Source organism: Colobus angolensis, unplaced genomic scaffold (genome assembly GCF_000951035.1).
Source record: "Colobus angolensis palliatus isolate OR3802 unplaced genomic scaffold, Cang.pa_1.0 Scaffold71, whole genome shotgun sequence".
NCBI classification, from domain to species: Eukaryota; Metazoa; Chordata; class Mammalia; order Primates; family Cercopithecidae; genus Colobus; species Colobus angolensis.
In genome coordinates, this window is record NW_012120821.1 from 950,192 (window position 1) to 974,420 (window position 24,229).

At 39.8% G+C, this 24,229-nt stretch overlaps 1 protein-coding gene across 1 annotated transcript in view; it reads left to right on the top strand.

Annotated features, from left to right (window-relative positions):
* The window catches only part of TEC (tec protein tyrosine kinase), a 139,152-nt gene that overhangs the window by 98,866 nt on the left and 16,057 nt on the right, over window positions 1-24,229 (top strand). Inside the window, exons 4-9 of the mRNA XM_011927314.1 lie at window positions 2,912-2,993; window positions 3,990-4,118; window positions 5,769-5,809; window positions 6,449-6,621; window positions 11,230-11,295; window positions 20,631-20,685. Of these exons, the coding sequence (XP_011782704.1) occupies window positions 2,912-2,993; window positions 3,990-4,118; window positions 5,769-5,809; window positions 6,449-6,621; window positions 11,230-11,295; window positions 20,631-20,685 (546 nt within the window). The remainder of the gene's footprint in view (window positions 1-2,911; window positions 2,994-3,989; window positions 4,119-5,768; window positions 5,810-6,448; window positions 6,622-11,229; window positions 11,296-20,630; window positions 20,686-24,229) is intronic.

The following is a 24,229-nucleotide window of genomic DNA, read 5'->3' on the forward strand; positions in this document are numbered from 1 at the left end:
GGAGGCGGAGCTTGCAGTGAGCTGAGATCCAGCCACTGCACTCCAGCCTGGGCGGCAGAGCGAGACTCCATCTCAAAAAAAAAATAAAATAAAATGATAATACAAGTAGAACAGAAAGCATTCCATCCTTGAACTATTAAAATTGTTGAGATGAATAAATATGAGAAAAGTTCAAAAACAATCTGAAAAATTAATCAAGAAGGGATAAGCTTGAGCTTTATACAGTTTAAAGCAGCATGATTTGGAAGGTGAAAAATACCCTCTCTTACTATAACTTAAGTATAACTAAGAAAGTATAGATCTTAGTTTCACGTTTTCATAGTGAAATTTTACATTAGGTTCAGATGCAAAGTGAAAAAAATGAAAGTAGAAGTAGATGTTTTCAAAAGACACTGGAAAAGGAAAGTGGGACAGATGGAGAAAATGGTGGGGAATCCGCACCAGCTGCCTAGATGGGATGGTTCCTCCTTCATGCTTTTCTAGATGAGTCATTCTCATGGCAGCTGGAAGATCCTCAGGAGCTGGCATGTCTTCCCTGGGCTTCAAACCCAGATCTGTCTACCTTTTGTCTGTGCTGTTTCTCCTACACCACACTATTATTATAAGTATATGGAATAAATGAATGAATAGATGGAAGATAGAAATGGGAGGGTAGGTAACTACGAGTGGGTAGTGTTACTGAGGGAGAGTATTCCCTCCTTGTTTAAATGGTTTCTGCCCTTGAAGTTTGCAAAGCTCTTCCCTCCCCAACAGCCTCTGCTGTGGTAGGATTACTCAGCACAGGACTTAAGGCGTCGAGAAACGCAGCTCCCTGGATCCTCTTCCTCAGAAGGAGGCCAACATGGTGTGGTCTGAAGTTTGCTCGGGGAGATACTGGCCCACAGATATCTCTTCAGCCTACCAAACAACCTGAGATGCCAAAAGTAGGAGCTTGTTAGTTGAGCTCAGGGCACTATTCCTAGAAACTTCTCATAGAAATACAAATACCCCAAGTTAGCTAGGTAACATATCAAGATAGTTTTAGTTATCAAAACTCTGAATTTGGATTAGGTTTTTTTTTTGGTTAGCTAGTCTAACGAACTTTAAGGAAGTTTTAAAGGCTCATGATACTGACATGAGATGAGTTTTGTGGGGAAGTTAGACTGCTTGGAGTCTGGAAAGGCAGATTCCAGGAGGGGAACAGTCAAGGGATATTTGGGGGTTAAATATCCTACTCATATGACTTAACCTCAGCCACTTTGTTTTTGTCATTTGAAAAATGAGGATTCTAACACTAAGAAAGAACTGGATTGCTGTATGGATGATATGAGGCAATGCATGTAAAGTGCTTAGCCTAATTGTAGGGACTCGGTAAGTTATTATAATAAATTAAATTGTTATTACAATACACTACAGGTTTCTGGAAGGTCCAAGGCCCTAGCAGTCTTTTCCAGACATCTCAATGTCAATTCAGAATGAGTAGTTCATGGTGCATGGTTCCTTCTGTACAGAGTTGGTTGTGTGGGCAAGCCCACATAGATGTGAAAATCATAGAGCAAATGAGGAAACATGTCTCTTCACATCTCTTTTAGCACTTTATCCCTCTGATATCATGGCTCATTTCTGTCTTGTATAAGGTATTTCTGTATTTGTCTTGGAAATAGGCTTCATGTCTGATTCATTTTTGTGTCTTACGGGAATGGTATATAGCATCATTTGTTCTATGGTGTTCACATTACTATTACAGTGCATTTCTGGCTGGTTACCGTGGCTCTCACACCTGTAATCCTAGCACTTTGGGAGGCTCAGGCGGGAATCTCACTTGAGCCTAGGGGTTCCAGCTTGTAGTGAGCTGTAATTGCACCACTGCCTTCCAGCATGGGTGACAGAGCAAGACCCCGTCTCTAAAAAAAAAAAAAAAAAAGAAAGTACATTCCTTTGATTTAAATGAACAAGAAGAAATTATCTATTGAATATGGTCAGTGATAGCCATTTATCAGTGAAAGAGCTATTTGGTTTTGGTTTTCAATGCAGTGGGTGTGGACATGACAAGGGGAGGTTTCTAGCCTTGTATTACTTTTTAGCCAGTCTAGACCGTTTTTCTGCCTCGTGACTGACCAAGAAGAATAAAATGACAAAATTTCTGGCTTAGTTTCCCTGGGTTATCTTATTATTAATATTAGAAATGTTAAAAATAACACTAATTGCCCACCAAGGACTACCTCTAAGTAAGGCACTGTGGTTAAGAGGCTGGGTTCTGGAGTCTGAATTCTGGCTTTCTGGATTACCAGCCAAATGGCGATGTGCGGGTGAGGCAGTACAACATCAGGGGACAGCATCTGCAGTGCGTGGTGCATGAGTGGTACCTGCTGAAGTTACACAAGAGTGGGGGACTGGGTAGGCCTGTATTTTCTCATTTATAAAATAGAAAAACTTGTACCTTGATGGCAGGATTGAGTTAAGGTCTGTAAAGCACACAGCACAGTGCTGGGGTAGTTGGTACTTAATCCATTTAGCTACTCCAATTGTTGATAGTGCCAAAAGGAAGCTGTAAGAGTGATGCTGAAGGAGTAGTCCATTCATCTAAAATATTATTTAGAGAAATACTGAATCTCTGTTACACCAAATTTATCTAAGGAACTTCAGTTAATTAGATTCAAAGAAATACTGAGATCAATGAAGTATCCTGGCCTTTATATTTTTTCTTCTATAAAACATGGTCCTTTGCAAAATGTGTATTCTACTTAATGTAGAAATGAAGAAGTCCATGTGCTTTTGTAAGAAAATAATCTGGGTTTTCTGGATGTGAAGTTATTGACTTTCAGTTATTTGAGAATCATTTATTGGTGCCTGTAGTACCAAGGGTTCTGTGCTAGACAGAAGTGCTGTGTCTAAGTCCTCCTCACCAATTCCATCTTTTGTTTTATTTTAGGTCGTTCATGATGCTAACACACTTTACATTTTTGCACCTAGTCCACAAAGCAGGGACCTGTGGGTGAAGAAGTTAAAAGAAGGTAAAACTCACAATGAAATATTACTCTGTATATAATTTTAGGAGATGTAATACTGTTATCACTCAGACAGAAATACAGTTAATATATCTATTGCATTTGTAATCTCTTAATCTACAGTAAGTGTTTCTCCAAGGATATGCTGTTGTTGTGATACCAGCATATTGAAGATAACTTCCCTTTTTAAAATCTGATTTTTTTCTAGTAGCATATCGTTTCTAAGAAAAGCACACTCTCATTTAATGTGTAATATATCTGAAGGTGATAAAGTACAAGCTTTTATGATAACAGAATTTGGTGTCTTCTTTTTTTGTTTTTTGTTTTTGAGATGAAGTTTCACTCTGTCGCCCAGACTGGAGTGCAGTGGTGCGATCTCAGCTCACTGCAACCTCCGCCTCCTGGGTTCAAGCGATTCTCCTGCCTCAGCCTCCTGAGTAGCTGGGATTACACGCACCCACCACCACGCCCGGCTAATTTTTGTATTTTTAGTAGGGACAGGCTTTCACCATGTTGGCCAGGCTGGCCTTGAACTCCTGACCTCAGGTGATCTGCCCTCCTTGGCCTCCCAAAGTGCTGGGATTATAGACATGAGCCACTGCGCCTGGCCCAGAATTTGATATTTTCTAAGAAAGTGCCCATGTAGTCAACATTTGGTGTGGATGGAATGACATATTCATGAAGGGTTTAAATGGATAATTTGTCCTGCATAGTCCTCATTGCTTCTCCTGCAGAGCAAAATGGTGGCAGGTTGACTTTTGCCTTTATCCATCATTGGTGTAACAGCAGTCATTTCTGCTAACAAGGGTGCTTCACACACAAATAAAGAAGAGGTCAAAGAGAACTATAGAGCTTTTCTGAATGCTGAGTCCTATGATCTAAGGTAGTTCTTATAGTAAACATAGTATCCAAGGAATAAGAAATGATTGATACTGTTACTTATGAAACATTCTGTAGTCACTTTTGTATTTCACTAATCATTACTATATCTGTGAATTACAGAAATAAAGAGCAACAATAATATTATGATTAAATATCATCCTAAATTCTGGACAGATGGAAGTTATCAGTGTTGTAGACAAACTGAAAAATTAGCACCTGGATGTGAAAAATACAATCTTTTTGAGAGCAGTAAGTATTCATTTTATTCCATAATTATATTGTGCTTAGAATGAACATATTATTGGCATGGTAAGAAAGTGACATGGTTTTGATTAAGTACAGCACACTTTCTAGTACAGTGTAAATGTAGGGTAGGTGTGTTTTTTAAGAAAAATTATATTTAGTTATAGTGGGAACTTCTCATGGAATCAAAAGGTCTATTTTAGGAAGCTTTTATCACAATACTGAATCTTGTTCAAAATGAATCCATTGAAAGTGTGAGCCTAATGTGGCACTGTCAGCAGCTTTGAAAAGCATTAATGTTCTTCAACAAATAAACCAAGATGTGGAGCTAGAAACCTCGTGTAGCAGTGCATCCACAGTCTGATTAGGGCTGTTCTCCTTTTGAGGGGGTGTAGCAGTATGGATTTCAGTAGTGGCTTCAGTCTGTTAGAACAGTAAGATGTCATAATGATTCTCATACATAAATGTCGAGATGAACAACAATGTCTAAGGTTAATTTTGACACCAAAGACCCTTATAAATCCTGGGAATGAGAGACCCTTAGTCATAAGCTAAAAATACATGGAGATTGTTAAGTTACTAGTGCTGTAATAGGACACCCATAGTAATGATTGGATATACTGTTTCCTACTGGTGCCATGCAGAATGCCCACTGGGTCCCTCAGAAGTGACAGAGCTTCTGGATATGAGCAGAACTACTACTTGGCAGGGATGCTGTATTATGAACGAGACCAGAGCAGATGACCTTCTCAGTCTATCCCGCCCTCAGTTCTATGAGTTCTGGCACCCTGATTCTCTTGGGATATCTTGATATTAACTTAGCACATTAAAGAGGAAGCCCAAGTTTCTAAGGCTGTTATTGTTCCCTATATATTTTTTAATGTCTTAAGGTTTGGTACTAGTGAATGCACCATCTGACCTGCTGCAAAAAGTTACAGTGACTTAAACTAGAGTAGACTTGTTTAAGTCTTATAATAGTTTAAATAGACTTGAACTATTTCAGTCTCATGTAATAACCCACAGGTGATAGGTGGGTGATCTGGGGCTGGGGGTATTCCTGCAGTGGTTCCTGAGGTTGCTCCAGCTCTAGCAGTCTCTCTCTTCCTGGAAGCAGAAAGAAGGGGGTCAAAGATGCCCATGGGAAGTCCTTTTAGGGATGAGATCTAAAAATGCACACCCCATTTGTACACAGAGTCCTTTGATTAGAATTTGGTTCCATTGCCACACCTAGCTGGGAAACAGTCTTTATCTTGGGTAGCCATGTGTCAGCCAAAACTCTAGGACTGTGGACTGTAGAGGAAGGGACAGTCAAAGCTGATTAATTTCTCAGTGTTGTCATGATTTCAATGTACCGTTTGATTCCATGAGCATTGTTGAGTCCCCAGTTTATGCAGTGGTGGGAATACAAAGAACTAGCCTGGCCTCAATCCATGGCATTTATAGTCTGTTCAGAAAATCAGTAATACAAACCAGCTATAATAGCAGTTTTTAATTCTGTTCTAGAATAGAGATACAAGCAGCATACACCAGAGTTGGTTAGAGTGTGCTGCTTGTCTATGTGTTAATTCCCACTTTTCCTTAAAACTGCCAATATCTTATTTTTATCAATTATTGGTAGATAGCATTTTAACCTGTTTTTGTTGTTGGCATTTTCAGGTATAAGAAAAGCACTACCTCCAGCACCAGAAACAAAGAAGGTAGGTGGTCTTTAGCTTTTGATAGTTAATCTTTACATTTTAAGCCTTTAAGTCTTAAGTTTTGATAGTGTTTGTGGCTTATTGAGTATGGGGTTTATTCATTGATGTGACACAATTTTCCCCTAGGACCATCTCAGAAACACATGTGCTGTAGCTTATTTCAATTTTTTGTGGTGTCAAATAATACCAATTTAATTGTATGAGATTTTATCATTGGAGATCCTGTTATCATCTGGCATTTTGCCTCTATTTCCACTTAATGAGTTGTAATAAGTTGTATTAAAGTGGGATTTTAGAGAAATATTTCAGTCTTAAGACCACAGTGTGACAAAGAAGTGACTTCACTGATATAATGATATGCCTTTCAGGAGTGGGGTATAGTGGAGAAAACATGCACTTTGGACCCAGTCAAGACCTGATCTGATATGAGTGACTTTGAGTGGGTTACTTAAATCATTGTTACCTTAGTTATGAAACAAGAATTACAATACTCTTCTTCATGAGAGTTTGTTGGATTATAGTAAGTAGACTTGAGGTTTCTACTTTATTCTGTGGTGAAGTATGACTCATTTAGCATTTTGATTCATGATCAGTTTCATATAGAAGACTAAATCTTCAAATGTTATCTTCCTTGTTTAGCGAAGGCCTCCCCCACCAATTCCACTGGAAGAAGATAATAGTGAAGAAATCGTTGTAGCCATGTATGATTTCCAAGCGACAGAAGGACATGATCTCAGATTAGAGAGAGGCCAAGAATATCTCATTTTAGAAAAGAATGATGTTCATTGGTGGAGAGCAAGAGATAAATATGGGTAGGTATTCCCTCTCTGTGCGTGACATGCAGTGGGTGGGTGGGAGTCAAGTGTTGAGTGAGAAGAAGATGAGTCGTAACTATCGTGTAATGAGACTTATTCCACCAGCCATAAATGGAAGCACACCTTATTACTTTGTAGTAACACAGTCCTTTCTTAGTGGTCCCTCAATAAATGCAAATTGAACAATCACTTCTTTTCAAAGGTTAGAATACATTGGTCTCTTTCTCATCTGGTACACGTTTAATTTGATTATTTTGACCTTGAGGGAAATTAAATTTTATATTTTGTCCCCACCTGCCGTAAGTAAGTAATCTTAGATCTTTCTAAGACATAGTTTATTGTAATTTTTTTCTTAGACTTTTTCTCTCTATATATGTACACATGAGTGTGTGTGTATGTGTATGCATACACATACACAGTGTAATGAAGCCTCTTCTCACTTTTTTCTCTCTCTCTGTCTCCATGAATATATGGAGGAGTAAAAGAATATATATATATATATATATGTGTGTGTGTCTATGTGTGTGTGCATGTGTTTGGGTGTATATATATATATATAAAATAGATACATATGTACATGCAGGAAATTAAACAGCAAGCTTTTCTTTTTGGACAAGATAATTTAGGATTTAAAGAAAACAGTCCTTTCAACCCTATCATTGATAAATGTATGGGCAGATAGAGGTAACTATAGAGTATGAGTATCTTGCAGGCTTCATAAGCAAACTCTGTATCCTCTGTTTACCTCTGTCGTACAATCCCACTTATACTCTGAGTTCCAGTGGATGAGAAGAGGAGAACTTTTTGTCCTGCCAGAGCACACTCTTCTTCTACCTGCCTTCTCATGTCCCAGCCCCAGTCCCAATTTCAAGTCGCTGTTCCTCATTTCACTTCTGGAGAAGCAGTGGAAACTTCTGGTTTAGGCAGGATCCTTCTCTTCTGCTTGATTCCTAGGCATGGTGCATATCTGAGTGCTGTTTTGCTGTGCATTATTAACTTATTTGCAACTCTTAACCTTTTATTCCGTGTTTACAAGAAGGCTGTCACTGCTTCTCTTTATCAGATGCTGTGTAAGATTGATTTCTATTTTTAATTTTTTTTTGTTGTAGAAATTTTCAGACCTCCAAAAAGTATATAATAGTATAATGGAATCTCTTGTTGCTTGACTTCAAAAATTACGAACATTTTGCCAGTCTAAATCCTTCCTTTTTTTCTAGAATATTTAAAAGTAAATTCAAGTCATCATGTTATTTCAGTCCTAAATCTAAATTCTAAAGACTTAAAAGAAAAAAAACACCACCACCATGTCATTATCATTTTTTTCCTCGTAAATGTTATTTATTTATTTATTTAGTAGTTATCTTCTTTTTATTAATCTTTCTTATACATATGTATAGCTCACATTTGTTACAGTGTTTAATATTAGAAGTGTTTTGGTCTTTTTTTTAAATTATACTTTATGTTCTAGGGTACATGTGCACAATGTGCAGGTTTGTTACATATGTATACATGTGCCATGTTGGTGTGCTGCACCCAGTAACTCGTCATTTACATTAGGTATATCTCCTAATGCTATCCCTCCCCCTTCCCCCCTCCCCATGACAGGCCCCGGTGTGTGATGTTCCCCTTCCTGTGTCCAAGTGTTCCATTGTTCAATTCCCACCTATGAGTGAGAACATGTGGTGTTTGGTTTTCTGTTCTTGCGATAGTTTGCCGAGAATGATGGTTTCCAGCTTCATCCATGTCCCTACAAAGGACATGAACTCATCCTTTTTTATGGCTGCATAGTATTCCATGGTGTATATGTGCCACATTTTCTTAATCCAGTCTGTCATCGATGGACATTTGGGTTGGTTCCGAGTCTTTGCTATTGTGAATAGTTTCATCATTATCATTCTTAATCATAGTATTTTAAATAAGATCATTTGTAGACTTTCCCTTAATATTTTTGGACCTGGAGGAAAGTACAAATGAAAATCCACATAACATTTATCTAAGTATTTAGAAGTTATAAATCAAGCTAACAAACTTCATCCTCCAACTTGACAAATACCCTTTCGTAGTGACAAGAAAGGCATGGTTTGGATTTAGAACTCTACCAGAATGTTGTAGTGCATGGAAAGCTGGCTCTGGGGGGCTACCTTTCTTCTTTCTTCCCTCCTGCCCTGCCTCTGTCTCTTGTGTACCATATGGATCTTCCAACCTGTAAACCCACACTCTTACCACGTGGCTTGCAAAAGCTATCCCCCATCATGGCCACACCTTCGGCCCCAGTGAAAGGGAATGCACATGGCCAGCCAGCACAATTTGTTTTTTGGAAGATGGACCCAGTAGAAGGCCCATGTAGGCCTTGGAAATGAGCAGGGAATTCTGGGGTCCTAGTTACCTAGAAAGGAGCATGGGAACGTAGGTCAGAGGGAATATGCACTTTCACAGAGCTCTCAAAAGTGTGGGGTCAGAGCAAGAGCTTCTCTGGCCCACGTGTAAGGATGGAACCGATGATGTAATTTCAGTTTCCCCTGATTAGTGCTAATACTTATTTTTACGGTTGATTTGTTCAAATCAGAACCCACACACTGCATTTTGGTTAATATATCTCTTATGTTTCTCTTATTCTACATTTTTGATTTATTGATGAAAGCAGGTCATTTAACACTAAAATGAGCCATAATCTAGATTAAATGTATTGTTTTCTTGTGCTGTCACTTAATATGCCTGTGTTTCTTGTATTTCTTATGAACTGGCAAGTAGAGCTAGAGGCTTGATCACATTAGAAGGTGATAGCTGGCTGTTCTACTTTTAATAATGCTAAGATTGCTTAGTGATTCAGGTGTCTGCCTTGTTCCTCTGTCATAAAGTTCTTCATCGGTGTTTACCCTGATGATTTGGGAGTTCATTAATGATTCTTTCTTAGAGTCATTATTTCATTAGGGATTACAAAACGATGATTTCCTAATTTTGTCATTCCATCTGCATTTACTAGTTCTCTAAAGAAGAACTGCCTCATCTACCAGTTCATGTAGTTCATGAAGGAAAGGAAAGATGAAATTTGGATTCTTAAACTTTTACTGATTTTCCGAATAATGAGTTAATGACTGAGCTTTCTCTTGTAATAACAATGGTAACCAACAGTTTATTTTTAGTGTTATTATGGATACTTATATATTTGGTTCCAATCCATTGCCACCATTATTCTTTTTGCTTGAATTGGCCAATTTTAGGTCGATGGTAGCTGTTTTTGGTAGAGGACGCTGTTAGTTTTTCTTTCCTACTTTCTGGCTCAATGAAATGACTCAAGTTATCTTGTATTTTTTGGGGGGGGGCCAAACTTACAATTTGACATTTTTCTTTTCTTTTTTTTTTTTTTGAGATGGAGTCTCCTTCTGTCTCCCAGGCTGGAGTGCAGTGGCGCGATCTCGGCTCACTTCAACATCCGCCTCCCAGGTTCAAGTGATTCTTGTGCCTCGGCCTCCGAAGTAGCTGGGGTTATAGGCATGTTCCACCATGCCCAGCTAATTTTTGTATTTTTTAGTAGAGACAGGGTTTCACCATGTTGGCCAGGCTGGTCTCGAATTCCTGGCCTCAAGTGATCTGCCTGCCTTGGCCTCCCAAAGTGCTAGGATTACAGGCGTGAGCCACCGCACCTGGACACAATTTGACATTTTTCTAAGGAGGACTGGCTCCTTTTAGTCACAAATGGTATATAGAGACAGTGGTGATGCTAAGATTCTAATTGCTGCTGGATTGCCATTCCTTCTAGGCCTTTCTCAGTGCAACAGAGCTACCTATATGTACACGTGTGTGTGTGTGTGTGTGTGTATTATGAGTTCTTACTAATACTTTAAATTCAAATTTAAGATTATAAGGTTTCTGCTCAATTTTTAAATTTTATATGTGTGTCTCTTTTCTTATGCTGAAAACCTGAGCTCCTACTGACCTGAGAGTGCATCTTCAGTTGTGATGTGTGTAAAAGTCATTTGGGGTAAAATCGGACCTTTTTTGACCTGACATAGGTCTTCTCAATTCACATTGATTGGGTTATAACCCAAGAATTTGCTGTTTTAACAAGTGCCCCAAGTGATAATGACCCAAAGGCCAGGAGTTATCCTTTGAGAAATTATTCTATAAGAACTATTGAGGTATTAGAGTGGTGGGTGTTTTTAATCCAGCACTTTGACTTTTCTGAATTAGTGGTTTCTTTAACACATATCACCAAAATTGTGAATTCTGGAGAAGTACTGTGGAATGTTGGAGGAGCACAGGACCTAGTCACAAGTCCAGAGTTCGAGTTCTGGCCCTGTTGCTGGCTAACTTTAGGACCTTGGGGAAAAAAATCCCATAATCTTTCTAAGCTTTAGTTTCCCCACCGGCAAATGGGTACAATAATGCCTGCCTACCCCAGAATTTTTGTGGGCACCAAAAGTGAAAGTACTTTGTAAAATGTCAGATGAATTACAGATACTGAATTTTGAGGGGTCAGCTAGTCTTTCTTATAAGCTTTAAGCAATATTATGCTTTATTTCAAAAGGCAATAATCGTTCTTTCTTTTAATAACCTCCCAGTAAAGTAATCTTAGTTTATCTAAAGTACTTTTCTTATTTCTAGGAATGAAGGATATATCCCAAGTAATTATGTAACGGGAAAGAAATCAAACAACTTAGATCAATATGAGTAAGTAAATGTTTATTTTGTGAATGGAAAATCAGAAAGTTTTCATTTTCCTAATTATGTAAGGCATTTTGAAGATTAATGGATATCTTTCATGATTCTTTGAAGGGAGTGGGTGCTAAAATATCCTTAATTCAGTTGTCTGATGTGGTAAAAGACTGAGAATTAATCTCTATAATATATTTTTCCTGAAGTTACTGTGTGAATGGAGTTACATAAGCTTATGTACATAAATTACGTAAGTATAATTGAATTGATTTGAAATAAATCACAGATTAGCTGACTTTGAAATATAGATCATGTCCATTCATTCAGGACATAAGAACAGTTTCCAGAGTAGAAATGTTAATAAGAAAAAATCATATGACCCAGCCATCCCACTACTGGGTATATACCCAACGGATTATAAATTATTCTACTACAAAGACACATGCACACGTATGTTTATTGCGGCACTATTCACAATAGCAAAGACTTGGAATCAACCCAAATGTCATCTGTGACAGACTGGATTAAGAAAATGTGGCACATATACACCATGGAATACTATGCAGCCATAAAAAAGGATGAGTTTGCGTCCTTTGTAGGGACATGGATGCAGCTGGAAACCATCATTCTTAGCAAACTATCACAAGAAGAGAAAACCAAACACCGCATGTTCTCACTCATAGGTGGGAACTGAACAATGAGATCACTTGGACTCGGGAAGGGGAACATCACACACTGGGGCCTATCATGGGGAGGGGGGAGGGGGGAGGGATTGTGTTGGGGAGTTATACCTGATATAAATGATGAATTGATGGGTGCAGCACACCAACATGGCACAAGTATACATATGTAACAAACCTGCACGTTATGCACATGTACCCTAGAACTTAAAGTATAATAAAAAAAAAAAAGAAAAAATTACTTAAATCAATTAGAGTTGACCTTTGTCAACATTAGTGTATTTCCTTTCAGTCTTTTTACTATTTTTCAAGATAGAATCATGCTTATTTCCTCATATACTTTAATACTCTTTGAAAACATTTTCCTAGCTACATTTTATTTCATTTGATCATAAGTTTATTAAATATTTCCTGAGATGTTAGCATGTATCAAGCATTATGTATGGCCTTAGGGACATAACCAGGCAGATGGCACATAGATGTCCAATAATTTATGTAACCATTTCCTTATTTGTGTGGTTTAGGTTGTCTTAGGCACCTTTTCTATATTTAAAAAAAAAATGGGGTAGCTTCTTGTTTCTTATCTTAAACGGGATCTCTAAAAATCTATGTGCTGGGCTAAAGGCTATGCATGAACATTGTGAAGGCTCCTGACGCGTGCTATCAAATTGCTTTCGAGATAAATTGTATTATTTATATACCCACTAGCAGTGTATGGCTAAGTTGTAATGTGAGGCTCATATACATCGAATGCTCTTTTATTGTCATTCTGAGGTGCTGTATTGATGCTTCATTCACCTCCTTAAAAACAACAGCAACAGGCCGGGCGCGGTGGCTCAAGCCTGTAATCCCAGCACTTTGGGAGGCCGAGACGGGCGGATCATGAGGTCAGGAGATCGAGACCATCCTGGCTAACCCGGTGAAACCCCGTCTCTACTAAAAAATACAAAAAACTAGCCAGGCGAGGTGGCGGGCGCCTGTAGTCCCAGCTACTCGGGAGGCTGAGGCAGGAGAATGGCGTAAACCCGGGAGGCGGAGCTTGCAGTGAGCTGAGATCCGGCCACTGCACTCCAGCCTGGGCGACAGAGCGAGACTCTGTCTCAAAAAACAAACAAACAAAAAAATAAAAACCAACAGCAACAACAAGCTGTTTCCTTTCTTCATGTCACTTGCTATACTATAAGTGTACCTTAACATCTAAGAAAGGGTTAACAAATTCAAAAAGCCACAGTGCTCAGTGGGCTGTGATCCTCAAAGTAATTTTACAAGTAGGAGAGAGTATAAACAACATATAAATAAAGTAGCATTTCTGCTCTTAAGTCAAATAGATTTTTGGAAAAATTATAAAATTGTTAGAATTAGGGAAGGTGCTAAAAGGTGAAAACTTGGGCCTGGTTTTAAAGTGATAGCATGGAGAACTGATTGAAATTGGGGAAAGAAGATGCTTGGAAGCCAGATAATCCTTATCTAAATATGAGAACTCCTTTTACGACTCGTGTGATTTCAAATGAGGCTTTTCAATACTGAAGTTTATGATTTATGGCCACGAGTGTTTCAAATGTACCGTAATTTGGAAATTTTCTCTCTTCCGAGAGATTTTCTTCCTCTGCATAACTCTGGACTTCAGTCTCCAGCATGGGAATGCCACTGCATTCTGTTCAGAGGCCAGGGAGTCCACATGGCCTTTGTACCGTGCCTGGTAGACGACCAAGGGGAAACCTGTTCCCATGAGGGCAGGCAGAGACCCTATTCTGTCTTCCTACTCCATGTTCTGTTTTGCTTTGTTTTGTTTTGGCCACAGCCCATCCTGTAACACAATTGTATTAGTCAGGGTTCTCTAGAGGGACAGAACCAATAGGATAGATGTATATATAAAAGGGAGTTTATTAAGGAGTTCTGACTCACAATCACAAGGTGAGATCCCACAATAGGCCGTCTGCAAGCTGAGGAGCAAAGAAGGCAGTCTGACTCCCAAAGCTGAAGAACTTGGAGTCCAATGTTCGAGGGCAGGAAGCATCCAGCACAGGGGAAGGATGTAGGCCAGAAGACTAAACCAGACTAGTCTTTCCACGTTTTTCTGCCTACTTTTATTCTGGTAGTGCTAGCAGCTGATTAGATTGTGCCCACCCAGACTGAGGGTGGGTCTGCCTTTCCCAGTCCACTGACCCAAATGTTAATCTCCTTTGGCAGCACCCTCACAGACACACCCAGGAGCAATACTTTGCATCCTTCAGTCCAATCAAGTTGACACTCAATATTAACCATCACAACAACTTAAATGTTCTCAGGAATTTACAAAAAAGAAAAAAAAAAAAAGAAAGCCTCTGACAGCTGTGGAGTGAATAGTTCTTCTGCTGTTTGCTTGGGCCCAGGAGGAATCCCAGGCCACAGACTGTCACTGGGCTGAACTCAGGATTTCCAGGCCAGCAGCTCCCAGTGTTATCAGTAACCTAGTTCAAACCTCCATACCCAGTCAACAGTGTAGGGAGGAGAAGATCAGAGAGATCAGTGCTGGAAAAGAAAGCAGATTCATTGTGATGGTTAATTAGAGGATGTTCTTGGTGGGAAAGACGGTAAAGGGAGAAGGTGACAGAAATGAAAGGGCCCTTAGGACTGGAAAAAACTTAGGATAAAGGCTTTGAGTGGGTGGCATAGTTAGAAGGGGCAAAATTAGAGAACAAGCTAAGGTGTATAACTGGTTAGTTTTATGTTTTTCCTTTGTTTCTACCTCTTGTCTTCTTTCCATGATTTATTCTCACTCATTCTCAAAGCTTAGCAAGGGTCTGGGCTTCCCTGGTTAAAAGGTGAAATGCTCTCAAACTTCTTCTTTCCTTATGACATTGCTATTTTGGGGTAACTAGCTAATCTGAAAAACTAATTCACATTAGGGTTTTAATATCTAAGAACAATCGACAAATGACCTACAAATTCAGGGTCTAATTTCTAGATGTATAGTTCCTTCATCAGAAGGTATTAGCCTCTAATAAAGCTTTTCTGTGGCATGCTGTTTTTTTAAATCCCTACTCTTCAACCCACTGCTTTCGAATTCCTTCCTTCCTTCTTTCCTTCCTCCCTCCCTCCCTCCCTCCTTTCCTCCCTCCCTTCCTTCCCCCCTCTGTCTCTCTTTCTCTCTCTCTTTCTCTTTCTTTCCTTTCTTTCTTTCTTCTTTTCTTTTTTTCTATTTTTTTTTCTTGGAGACAGAGTCTTACTCCGTCACCCAGGCTGGAGTCTAGTGGTTCAATCTCAGCTCATGGCAACCTCCGCTTCCTAGGTTCAAGTGATTCTCCTGCCTCAACCTCCTGAGTAGCTGGGATTACAGGTGCCCACTACCACACCTGGCTCATTTTTGTATTTTTAGTAGAGACAGGGTTTCAGTATGTTGGCCAGGCTGGTCTCAAACTCCTGACCTGAAGTGATCCACCTGCCTTGGCCTCCCAAAGTGCTGGGATTACAGGAGTGAGCCACCTCCCCCGACCAAAGGTTTTTCTTTCAACCATTGTATCAGGGGAACCCACCCCCAATAATTCTTGTAGGTTCTTTTCTCTTTCCTTAAGTGTCGGCTGGTCTGAGAAATAAAGGGAAAGAGTACAAAAGAGAGAAATTTTAAAGTTGGGTGTCCAGGGAAGACATCACATGTTGGTAGGTTCCGTGATGCCCCCTGAGCCATAAAACCATCAAGTTTTTATTAGCAATTTTCAAAAGGAAGGGAGTGTACGAATAGGGTGTGGGTCACAGAGATCACATGCTTCAAGGGCAACAAAAGATCACAAGGCAGAAAGTCAGGGCGAGATCACAAGGTCAGAGTGAAACTCAAATCACTAATGAACTTCCACGTCCCACTGTGTACGCATTGTCATTGATAAACATTTTAACAGGGTTCAATAACAGAGAACCCGTCCGACTAGAATTCGCCAGGCTGGAATTTTCTAATCCTAGCAAGCCTAGTAGCGCTGAAGGAGACTAGGGCATGTTTCATCCCTATCTACATCTGCATAAGGCAGACACTCCTGGGTGGCCATTTCAGAGGCCTCCTCTGGGAATGCATTCTTTTCCCAGGGCTGTTAATTATTAATATTCCTCACTCGGGAAAGAATTCAGCGATATTTCTCTTACCTGTTTTCAGTAATAAGAAAAATACAGCTCTGTCCTGCCCGGCCCACAGGCAGCCAGACTTTAAGGTTATATCCCTTGTTCCCTGAAAATCGCTGTTATCCTGTTCTTAAGGTGCCCAGATTTAATATTGTTCAAACACACATGCTCTACAAACAATTTGTGCAGTTAACGCAATCATCATAGGGTCCTGAGGTGATATACATCTTCAGCTTATGAAGATGACAGATTAAGAGATTAAACTAAAGACAGGCATAGGAAATTACAAGAGTATTGATTGGGGAAGTGATAAATGTCCATGAAATCTTCATAATTTATGTTCAGAGGTTGCAGTAAAGACAGGCATAAGAAATTATAAAAGTATTAATTTGGGGAACTAATAAATGTCCATGAAATCTTCACAATTTATGTTCTTCTGCCATGGCTTCAGCCGGTCCCTCTGTTCGGAGTCCCTGACTTCCTGCAACACTGTTGGGCCCTCTTTCCCCTGTCTCCCGACTGCTGCACTGGCAATATGGTTGTTCCCAGCATTGAAATTAGGCTTGGGTGTATGTTCTACTTCAGGACCCATTGATTGGCGTAACAGTAGGCAAATTTTAACCTCTTAGAATCAGTTTTCTCATCTGTAAAAGGTCAGTAGGAACCATTTTAATACTGCACAGGCTTTGAGACCAGACATTTGGTTCAATTTTGGCTTTGCTGTTTCCTAGCTGTATGCCCTTGAGATATGTTTTACTTCTCTGTTTCTCAATTTTTTCATTTGCAAAACAGCGGTGATAATACCACTTAACCTCCTAAGAGTTGTGAGGATGAAATGAGGTAATAAATGTAACATACTTAGAGCAGCACCTGACTGCTGTGGCTTGGATCTGGAGACCTCGCCAAGTCTCATGTTGAAATTTGATCCCCAGTGTTGGAGCAGGGGCCTTCGGGGAGATGTTTGGATTATGGAGGTAGAGCTCTCCCCCATGGTGAATGACTTGGTACCATTCCCAAGGAAGTGAGTTCTCACTCTTAGTTCCCATGAGAACTGGTTGTTGAAAAGAGCCTGGGCTGGGCACAGTGGCTCACGCCTGTAATCCCAGTATTTTGGGTGCTGAGGTGGGCAGATTGCTTGAGGTCAGTAGACCAGTCTGGCCAACATGGTGAAAATTAGCCAGGCATGGTGACGGGTGCCTGTAATCCCAGCTACTTGGGAGGCTGAGCCAGGAGAATCTCTTGAACCCAGGAGGCGGAGGTTGCTGAGATCACGTCATTACACTCTAACCTGGGCAACAAGAGTGAAACTCTGTCTCAAAAAAAAAAAAAAAAAAAATTAGCTGAGTGTGGTGGCATGCACCTGTAGTCCCAGCTATTTGGGAGGCTGAGGCAGGAGAACCACTTAAACCCAGGAGGTGGAAGTTGCAGTGAGCCGAGATCGTGCCACAGCACTCCAGCCTGGGTGACACAGCAAAACCCTGTCTCAAAAAAATAAAGAAAAAAAAAAGATCCTGGTGCCTGTCTTCTCTTGCTTTCTCTATCTTGTCATGTAATATCTGCACACCAGCTCCCTTCATCTTCAGACATGAGTGGAAGCATCCTGAGGTCTTTTTCAGATGCTGGTGCTGGCACCATGCTTCTTGTACATCCTGTAGAACCATGAGTCAAATACACCTCTTCTCTTTATAAATTAGCCAGCCTCAGGTATTCCTTTATAGAGGTGTATGGTATCTGTGTCACATTTTACCTGTGTGTGTAATTCTTCCTGATGGGAGAATTCAGGGGAGCCATTGTTGTCTTTTTTTTTTTTTCTTGCCTGGAGATAGATAATCACAGGAGAGGAGAAAGAAGCCACCAAGAACTGAACTGTTAGAAAATCCCGACCATGAGTTAATTCATCTATTTGTATATGACTCCTTCCTCCTTTCTGTCTTTCAACAGACACTTAAAGGTCTGAATTGATATCCCAAAGAAGGGAACATCCTTTCCAGGGAACTTGTCAACGCCCTAAAAATGACCCCTCAGAACAGGATTTTCAAGAGCCTTCCCTTTGTGCAATGGATTCCTTCTTTCCTCCTTCTGAGGAGCTGGAATACAGTAGATGAGGAAGGGGCCTCCTCCTTTCTCTAAGTATCTTATGTCTAGTTTCCTCTTGAGAGCTACAATTTAGCTTCACTGATTTCTTATATCTGAACCCAAGATGAAACCACCTTTGCTTACTCTTATTGTGAAGATGGACTGGATCTTCTGTTTTTAATAACTTTTTCTCAATCTGTCAAATCCTGCTACTTTATAATTCATAATTAAAGCTCCACGTATGTTTCCTTAGTTAATTTTTATGAATGTTTTTGGCACTTGATAAATGTTTCTTTGAATCAGTGGAAAAGCATTAGGGACAGAATTCTGTTCTCCTAATTTATTATATTTCTCAATTGCATTCAGAAATATGTTGATCACAACTGCAATTTTGTTGAACTTGGTCTCATTTCATAAAACGGGGTCCATGTAATGAGGTGTTGACAATTCTGAGGCCTGGCTCAATACCTTAGATTCCAATTAAAATGTCTAACAGTGTTTAGCTTGGATTGAGGCTGTAATTTGCATTTGGCTACTACATAAAAGAATCTGGACAGAAAAAGATCTTGTATTGTCTTTTTTGTTCTTTGTGTTTTTCCCTTCTTCAGTCAGGGAAGGCCTATGTTTCCCTGTCTTAGGGTTTTTGCTGGGCCAAAAGCAGGTGCTGGTTCTCTTATGGAAGGCTGAAGCAGTACTGGGAAATTTAAATGTCCAGAGGAGCTGAGCTGATTTTATAACATTTGAAGTCTCAGGGTATATGACTGTGGTGGAGAATTCCTTACCAACAAGTAAGGATCTAACAAAATAAGTTTAAAACCAAAGGCCAAAGAAAAATTGTCTAAGTTCATGTTCTTATGGCCTGTTTGCTTAAATCACATGGAGGGATCGATTATGCTGAGGAAAGTACAGAGAAGCGAGTATCTCTGAGGATGAGGTGGTTAATGACAGCATCAACAAAAGGGCTTTCTAAAGGATAAGAAGAGGTACAGCACCAGGTATGGTGGCTCACGCCTGTAATCCCAGGATTTTGGGAAGCCAAGGTGGGCAGGTCCTTTGAGGCCAGGAGTTCGAGACCAGCCTGGTCAACACAGTGAAACCCTGTCTCTACTAAAACTACAAAAATTAGCCAGGTGTGGTGATGCATGCCTATAATTCCAGCTACTCAGGAGGCTGAGGCAGGAAAATCGTGTGAACCCGGGAGGTGGAGTTTGCAGTGACTGCATTTTTGTCTGGGTATCACAGCAAGACTCTATCTCAAAAAAAGAAGAGGAGGTACAGATTGGCAGGGCCTTGGGATGTGGCACAGGGTAGTGGAAAGATCTCATGGGAGGGAAGACCAGCTGATTGGTCATAGCAGACATTTCTATAATAGAGTCTTGGGCAACCACAGGACTTGGGGCTCTGCTGGAAACCAGCAAGTCTGAAGACCCAGGAGGCCTGTGCTTATGTTTTGTTGTTTCTTTTTTCACTTAGGACCTTTGTGAAATTCATTGAGGGAGCCACCATTATGACTTGAGATGAAATCTGCTGCCATATTGATAGGAGGAGGGCTTGGAATAAGATTTAGTTTGAATTAAAGACAGTAATACAAAGTGACACTTCCTGCATGTTTGAGTCAGTAGAGTAAAATTCATTCTTGCCGTGATTCTAGTAGTGAAAAATTGAAAATGATTTTTATGTTGAACAGTGAAGAATAGCTTAAATAAATTATGGCACATGCATATTATCATATGTAGACTTTGGACGGAGGGAGGGAGGGAACAAAAGAACAAAGGGACTAAAATGGTACATTTCCGGGTTCTTCATTGTCAACTTTCCCGCCCCCGGGAAAGACACCGGTGGACTGCGCAGGCGCAGTCTGACGTCTGATGGAGAAAATAGAAACCTACCTAGCTGCGCCTGCTGCCCCGCCCCCGACCCGCCTATGTCCCTCCCATTGCCCACCCACTCCCCGGCCCAGGACATAAAAGCCACTCCCGGCGGGCGCGCGGCACCAACTTCCTCGGCCCTTCCTCATATGCCGGACCAAGGAACCTCGTCCGAGAACACCGGAGCGACTTCCTCGGCCTCTGCCGCCAGAGACCGGTGAACCTCGCCCCTCCTTCACATTGGCTAGTTAATAAAGTTTTCTTTTACCCTGCCTACTTGCCTGTTCTCTGGCACTTACTCTGGTGGTCGTCTGGAGCAAATCAGACTTATATTGATTTGCAAAAATATCCTATAATGTTATATGAAAAATTCAGATTATAGTATAGCCTATGTAGTTTGATCTCACTTTAATAAAACATAAGAATATGGGCATACATACATGTTTTCATAGAAATATGAGTAGAAAAAGTCTGGAAGTATATACATCAAAATTACTAGTTGTTATTGAAATTATGAGTGATATCTTGTTATTTGTTATATTTATTATTAATGAGCAGAATTACCTTATTAATTCTGAAAATAATAAAATATGTCCTAAAAACCTGAGGCCTGAAATGTATTGTTTTTTCTGTTCAGATGGTATTGCAGAAATATGAATAGAAGCAAGGCAGAGCAACTCCTCCGCAGTGAAGTAAGTGTTTGTACTTGTGGGTTTGGCTTAAGGGCAAATTAATTTTAGTGAGTCCATAATAAGTAGTTCCACATATCTCCCTTTCTAAATTTGTTCAGCAGTGAGCAAGTCTATGCAAAACTATTCCCAGAGGCTAAGGGAGCTCAGAGACTGAAGAAAGAGGCTGACAAATTCAGTTTCTAGAAAGAAATATTTAATAGGGACTTACAAACAGAAGTAATCATGGGTGGCCCTGTGGCCTCAGGGCAGTTATCCCCACACCTGCCCTCCAGAAAATATTCTTTATATAGCAAACTTTTAGGGTAAAACGTGCAGCTGGACATGTCTTCAGCCTTTCTTACCAGCACATGTGACCACTGGTGAGGTTAGATAAGCATCTTTATGAAAGCATTGTTTAAACACCTTGCTGCAGAACACCTTGGTAAGTGGGGATCAAGCACTGGTCATCACTGTGGTTTCACTTCAAGGTTACATCACTCTTGCCATGTGACAGGCTGTTTTCCTACTTGCTACCCCTTGAAACTGGCCCTTACAATTTCATATGCCCAAAGCCTTGGTAAAATAACCAGTGTGGTTATTATAGCAGTGGTTTCCCCAGTGTGTCCTATTACAAAAGAAAACATAGCTTATTGAACTTATTATGCAAGTAACTATATTGCCACAAAATAAGAATACTCAAAAATAACTCGCAAATTTTGGAGAAATCAGGTAGAGGTTAATGCTTCAGTTTGGCTCTCAAAAGTATACTTTACTTAATTGCTGTAAGCTTTAAATAGTTCAGAACACACAAAAACACAGTTTCTTGACTCTTCTTCAGAGGAGCAGCCTTCCACACAGGTTGTTGTCCATTCACCTTGGAACCGCCATCCACAAACCAAGCAACTCTTGCTTGGTCAGTTGAGAGCTGTTTATTGGGCACTGTAGAATCCAGCAGCTACTCACACAGTTCCAGAGTCAGTCTTTGGGTTAGAGAGGCTCCCTGCTCATGAGTGTCTCCTCCTTGTACCCACCAGATAGTGTGATCCTGTATCAACCATTTCCATTTTATGATGGAACTCTTTTAGATACTGCTATCTCCATTAGAGTGTTCCTCTGACATCACCTGAGACAGCATGGATATTTCAGGTGTCGAGAGCATTTTATTTTCTTCAGTCGTAGATGTAGCTATAGTTAGCATCCATAGCAAGGCAGTAAATGCCCCTCTAGTAGAAGTTCTCTAGTCCAGAGTGCCAGTAGTTGTCACTGGGAGGTGCTAACTGGCTTTTGCCATAAGACCTAGTAACACTCAACAAAAGACTATCAAGTAGAAAATTTGTCCCTACCAGCATTCCAACTTTCTCTATACTATGAGCTTGGACAGTCATACTGACTCCCATTTATCATGTCCAATTAATATTGCTTGAAGGGCAGGTTTACATGCCCTCTATTTTACAGTAGAAGAAACATTCCCCAGTCAAGTACAATGTTCATTCCCATAAAACATTTAGATAAAGGAGACACAGCTACTTTACATAAAACCTGTTCAAACATTGCAACTTTCATAGTCTTATAAACCCTTATGTTTTTATGTTTTAGTCCTAGGAACTTCTTTTCTCTACCTCCAGAACATTTTACCCTCTGTTGTGCAGAAGGCTTTAGGTTCCCAGCAGGGAATTGAGCCAAGGGACCCTGACCCTTTTGTCAGTTTTTATCTTGATTAACCTGCTTCAGTTTTGCCCTGAAACAATTTTTGGTCAGCCTTATCATTATAATCTCTGTCTTTTAGCTTTTTACGTTTCTGCAGACTGGGGATATAGCAAAGTAATTTTGGGCTCTTTAATGTTGCGGAACCAGCAGGGGCTCCTTTTGGTCCACACAACCTTCAGTAGTATTGTATTAAGACCTTTGTTTTAACCCCATAAATTTCCATTTTATTCATTTGATTTTTTAATAACCATCTAAAGATTTCCTCCCTGCTGGGACAAGTTCCGTGACTTTCCTTTCTTTTTCTTCATTCTCTTTCTACCCATTTAGTTTTATCTATATCATTTTTTCCTTCATTTTGAAACAACCTTTAAATAACCTGTGAACTAGAAAAAATGACTTTTTCTTAAGCAAAAGCTATATTCTATCTTTTATGTAGCCTTCTTCACCAAAAATTCATCTTACTTTCTTTATACACTCTGTATATAGAATTGTTTCTCTTACATCTAGTAGTTTTAATTATATACACTAACTACTATTGTAACTCTTAGTAGTTCTAATTTCCAGTAAAATATCTAGGAAGTGATTAATTTTAATTAAGCTCACATACAAGTCAAACAAGTGTCAAAAACGTCACAGAAGCAGCAGTTTTATGACCTGAGGCAGAGACAACCTAAACCTGTCTGACTAGTAGATCTAGGCAAAATGTCTGAATTAAATTCTGAAGATGTTTCTATTTTATTTTACCAACAATTTAAAAACTAATTTCATTTACCAGATGTTTTCTTAGGTCACATAGAAATGTCACAAACACATAACACATATAGACATATAGGCATACAGGCACACAGGAGGAAAACTTATAGCTTTCATAAAGAATTGTCATTGCCACCTTTCAGATAGTTTTCATTTTCCTTTTGTTAGCACAGCATATCCTGTAGCAATTTATTTTTCATCCTGGAACTAAAAATTGCTTTATCAAGTCCCACGAAAACCTGAACATAGATGGCTTACCTCATTCTTAATTTTTAGAGAAGCCCCTGGGACTTTCCACTAACCACCACGAGGTTGCCCCTCCTGGTAAATTTTCTTCATTAGGCCAAACCTCTGTCACAGCCAGAATGATCCAGGCCATAAGGCTACAATTCCCTTGTGTATGTATGCCTTGCATTATGAAGGCATTGCTGCAGGGCTGGGTGGGTAGTAATGTCACTTATTTTTTTCTGCTTCATTCCTGGCTAGGGAAATGTCATCACCCACTGTGTCCCGCAGTTAGACCATCCAAGCAGCCAGGGGTTCCCTAGGTAGTTGTGGCTTTTTATTTTAACTCATTTATGCTGGAGGCTGCAAATATTTTGTGTGTGAAAAATCAGACCTTTGATGACTTTGAGCCGTAGGATGTAAATAACGCCCACAAGCTTAGTGTTCCAATAATGGAACACTAGGCATAAATGGATTAAAGCCTAATCAAGTGAAGCGATGGGAGTAGAGAAGGAAAAAAGAAATCTGCAACTGTTTGTTATCAATTAGTAGCAAACACTACTGTTCTAGGACCAGCCAGTAGTTGGTTAAAGGTCTTTGCAGTGTCTGAGTTCTGCAGGGAGAGTCTCCTGTAGTGGCCCATCCTCATTTTGCTGCAGTTGTTACACTTTCACTTTCCTTAGCATGAGGGGCAAGCATACTCTAATGCTTTCTTCCTGATTGATCATTTGCTGCCTTGACTTTTAGTACTTAAGTATTTGTTTGTTTGTTTGTTTTTTTTGGCTCGAAGTTAGTTATTTTAAAATAATTTACATTGATATTTCATAATGTCTTTTATAAATAAAGCATTAATAGATGTTTAATTCTATTTAGAAATAAA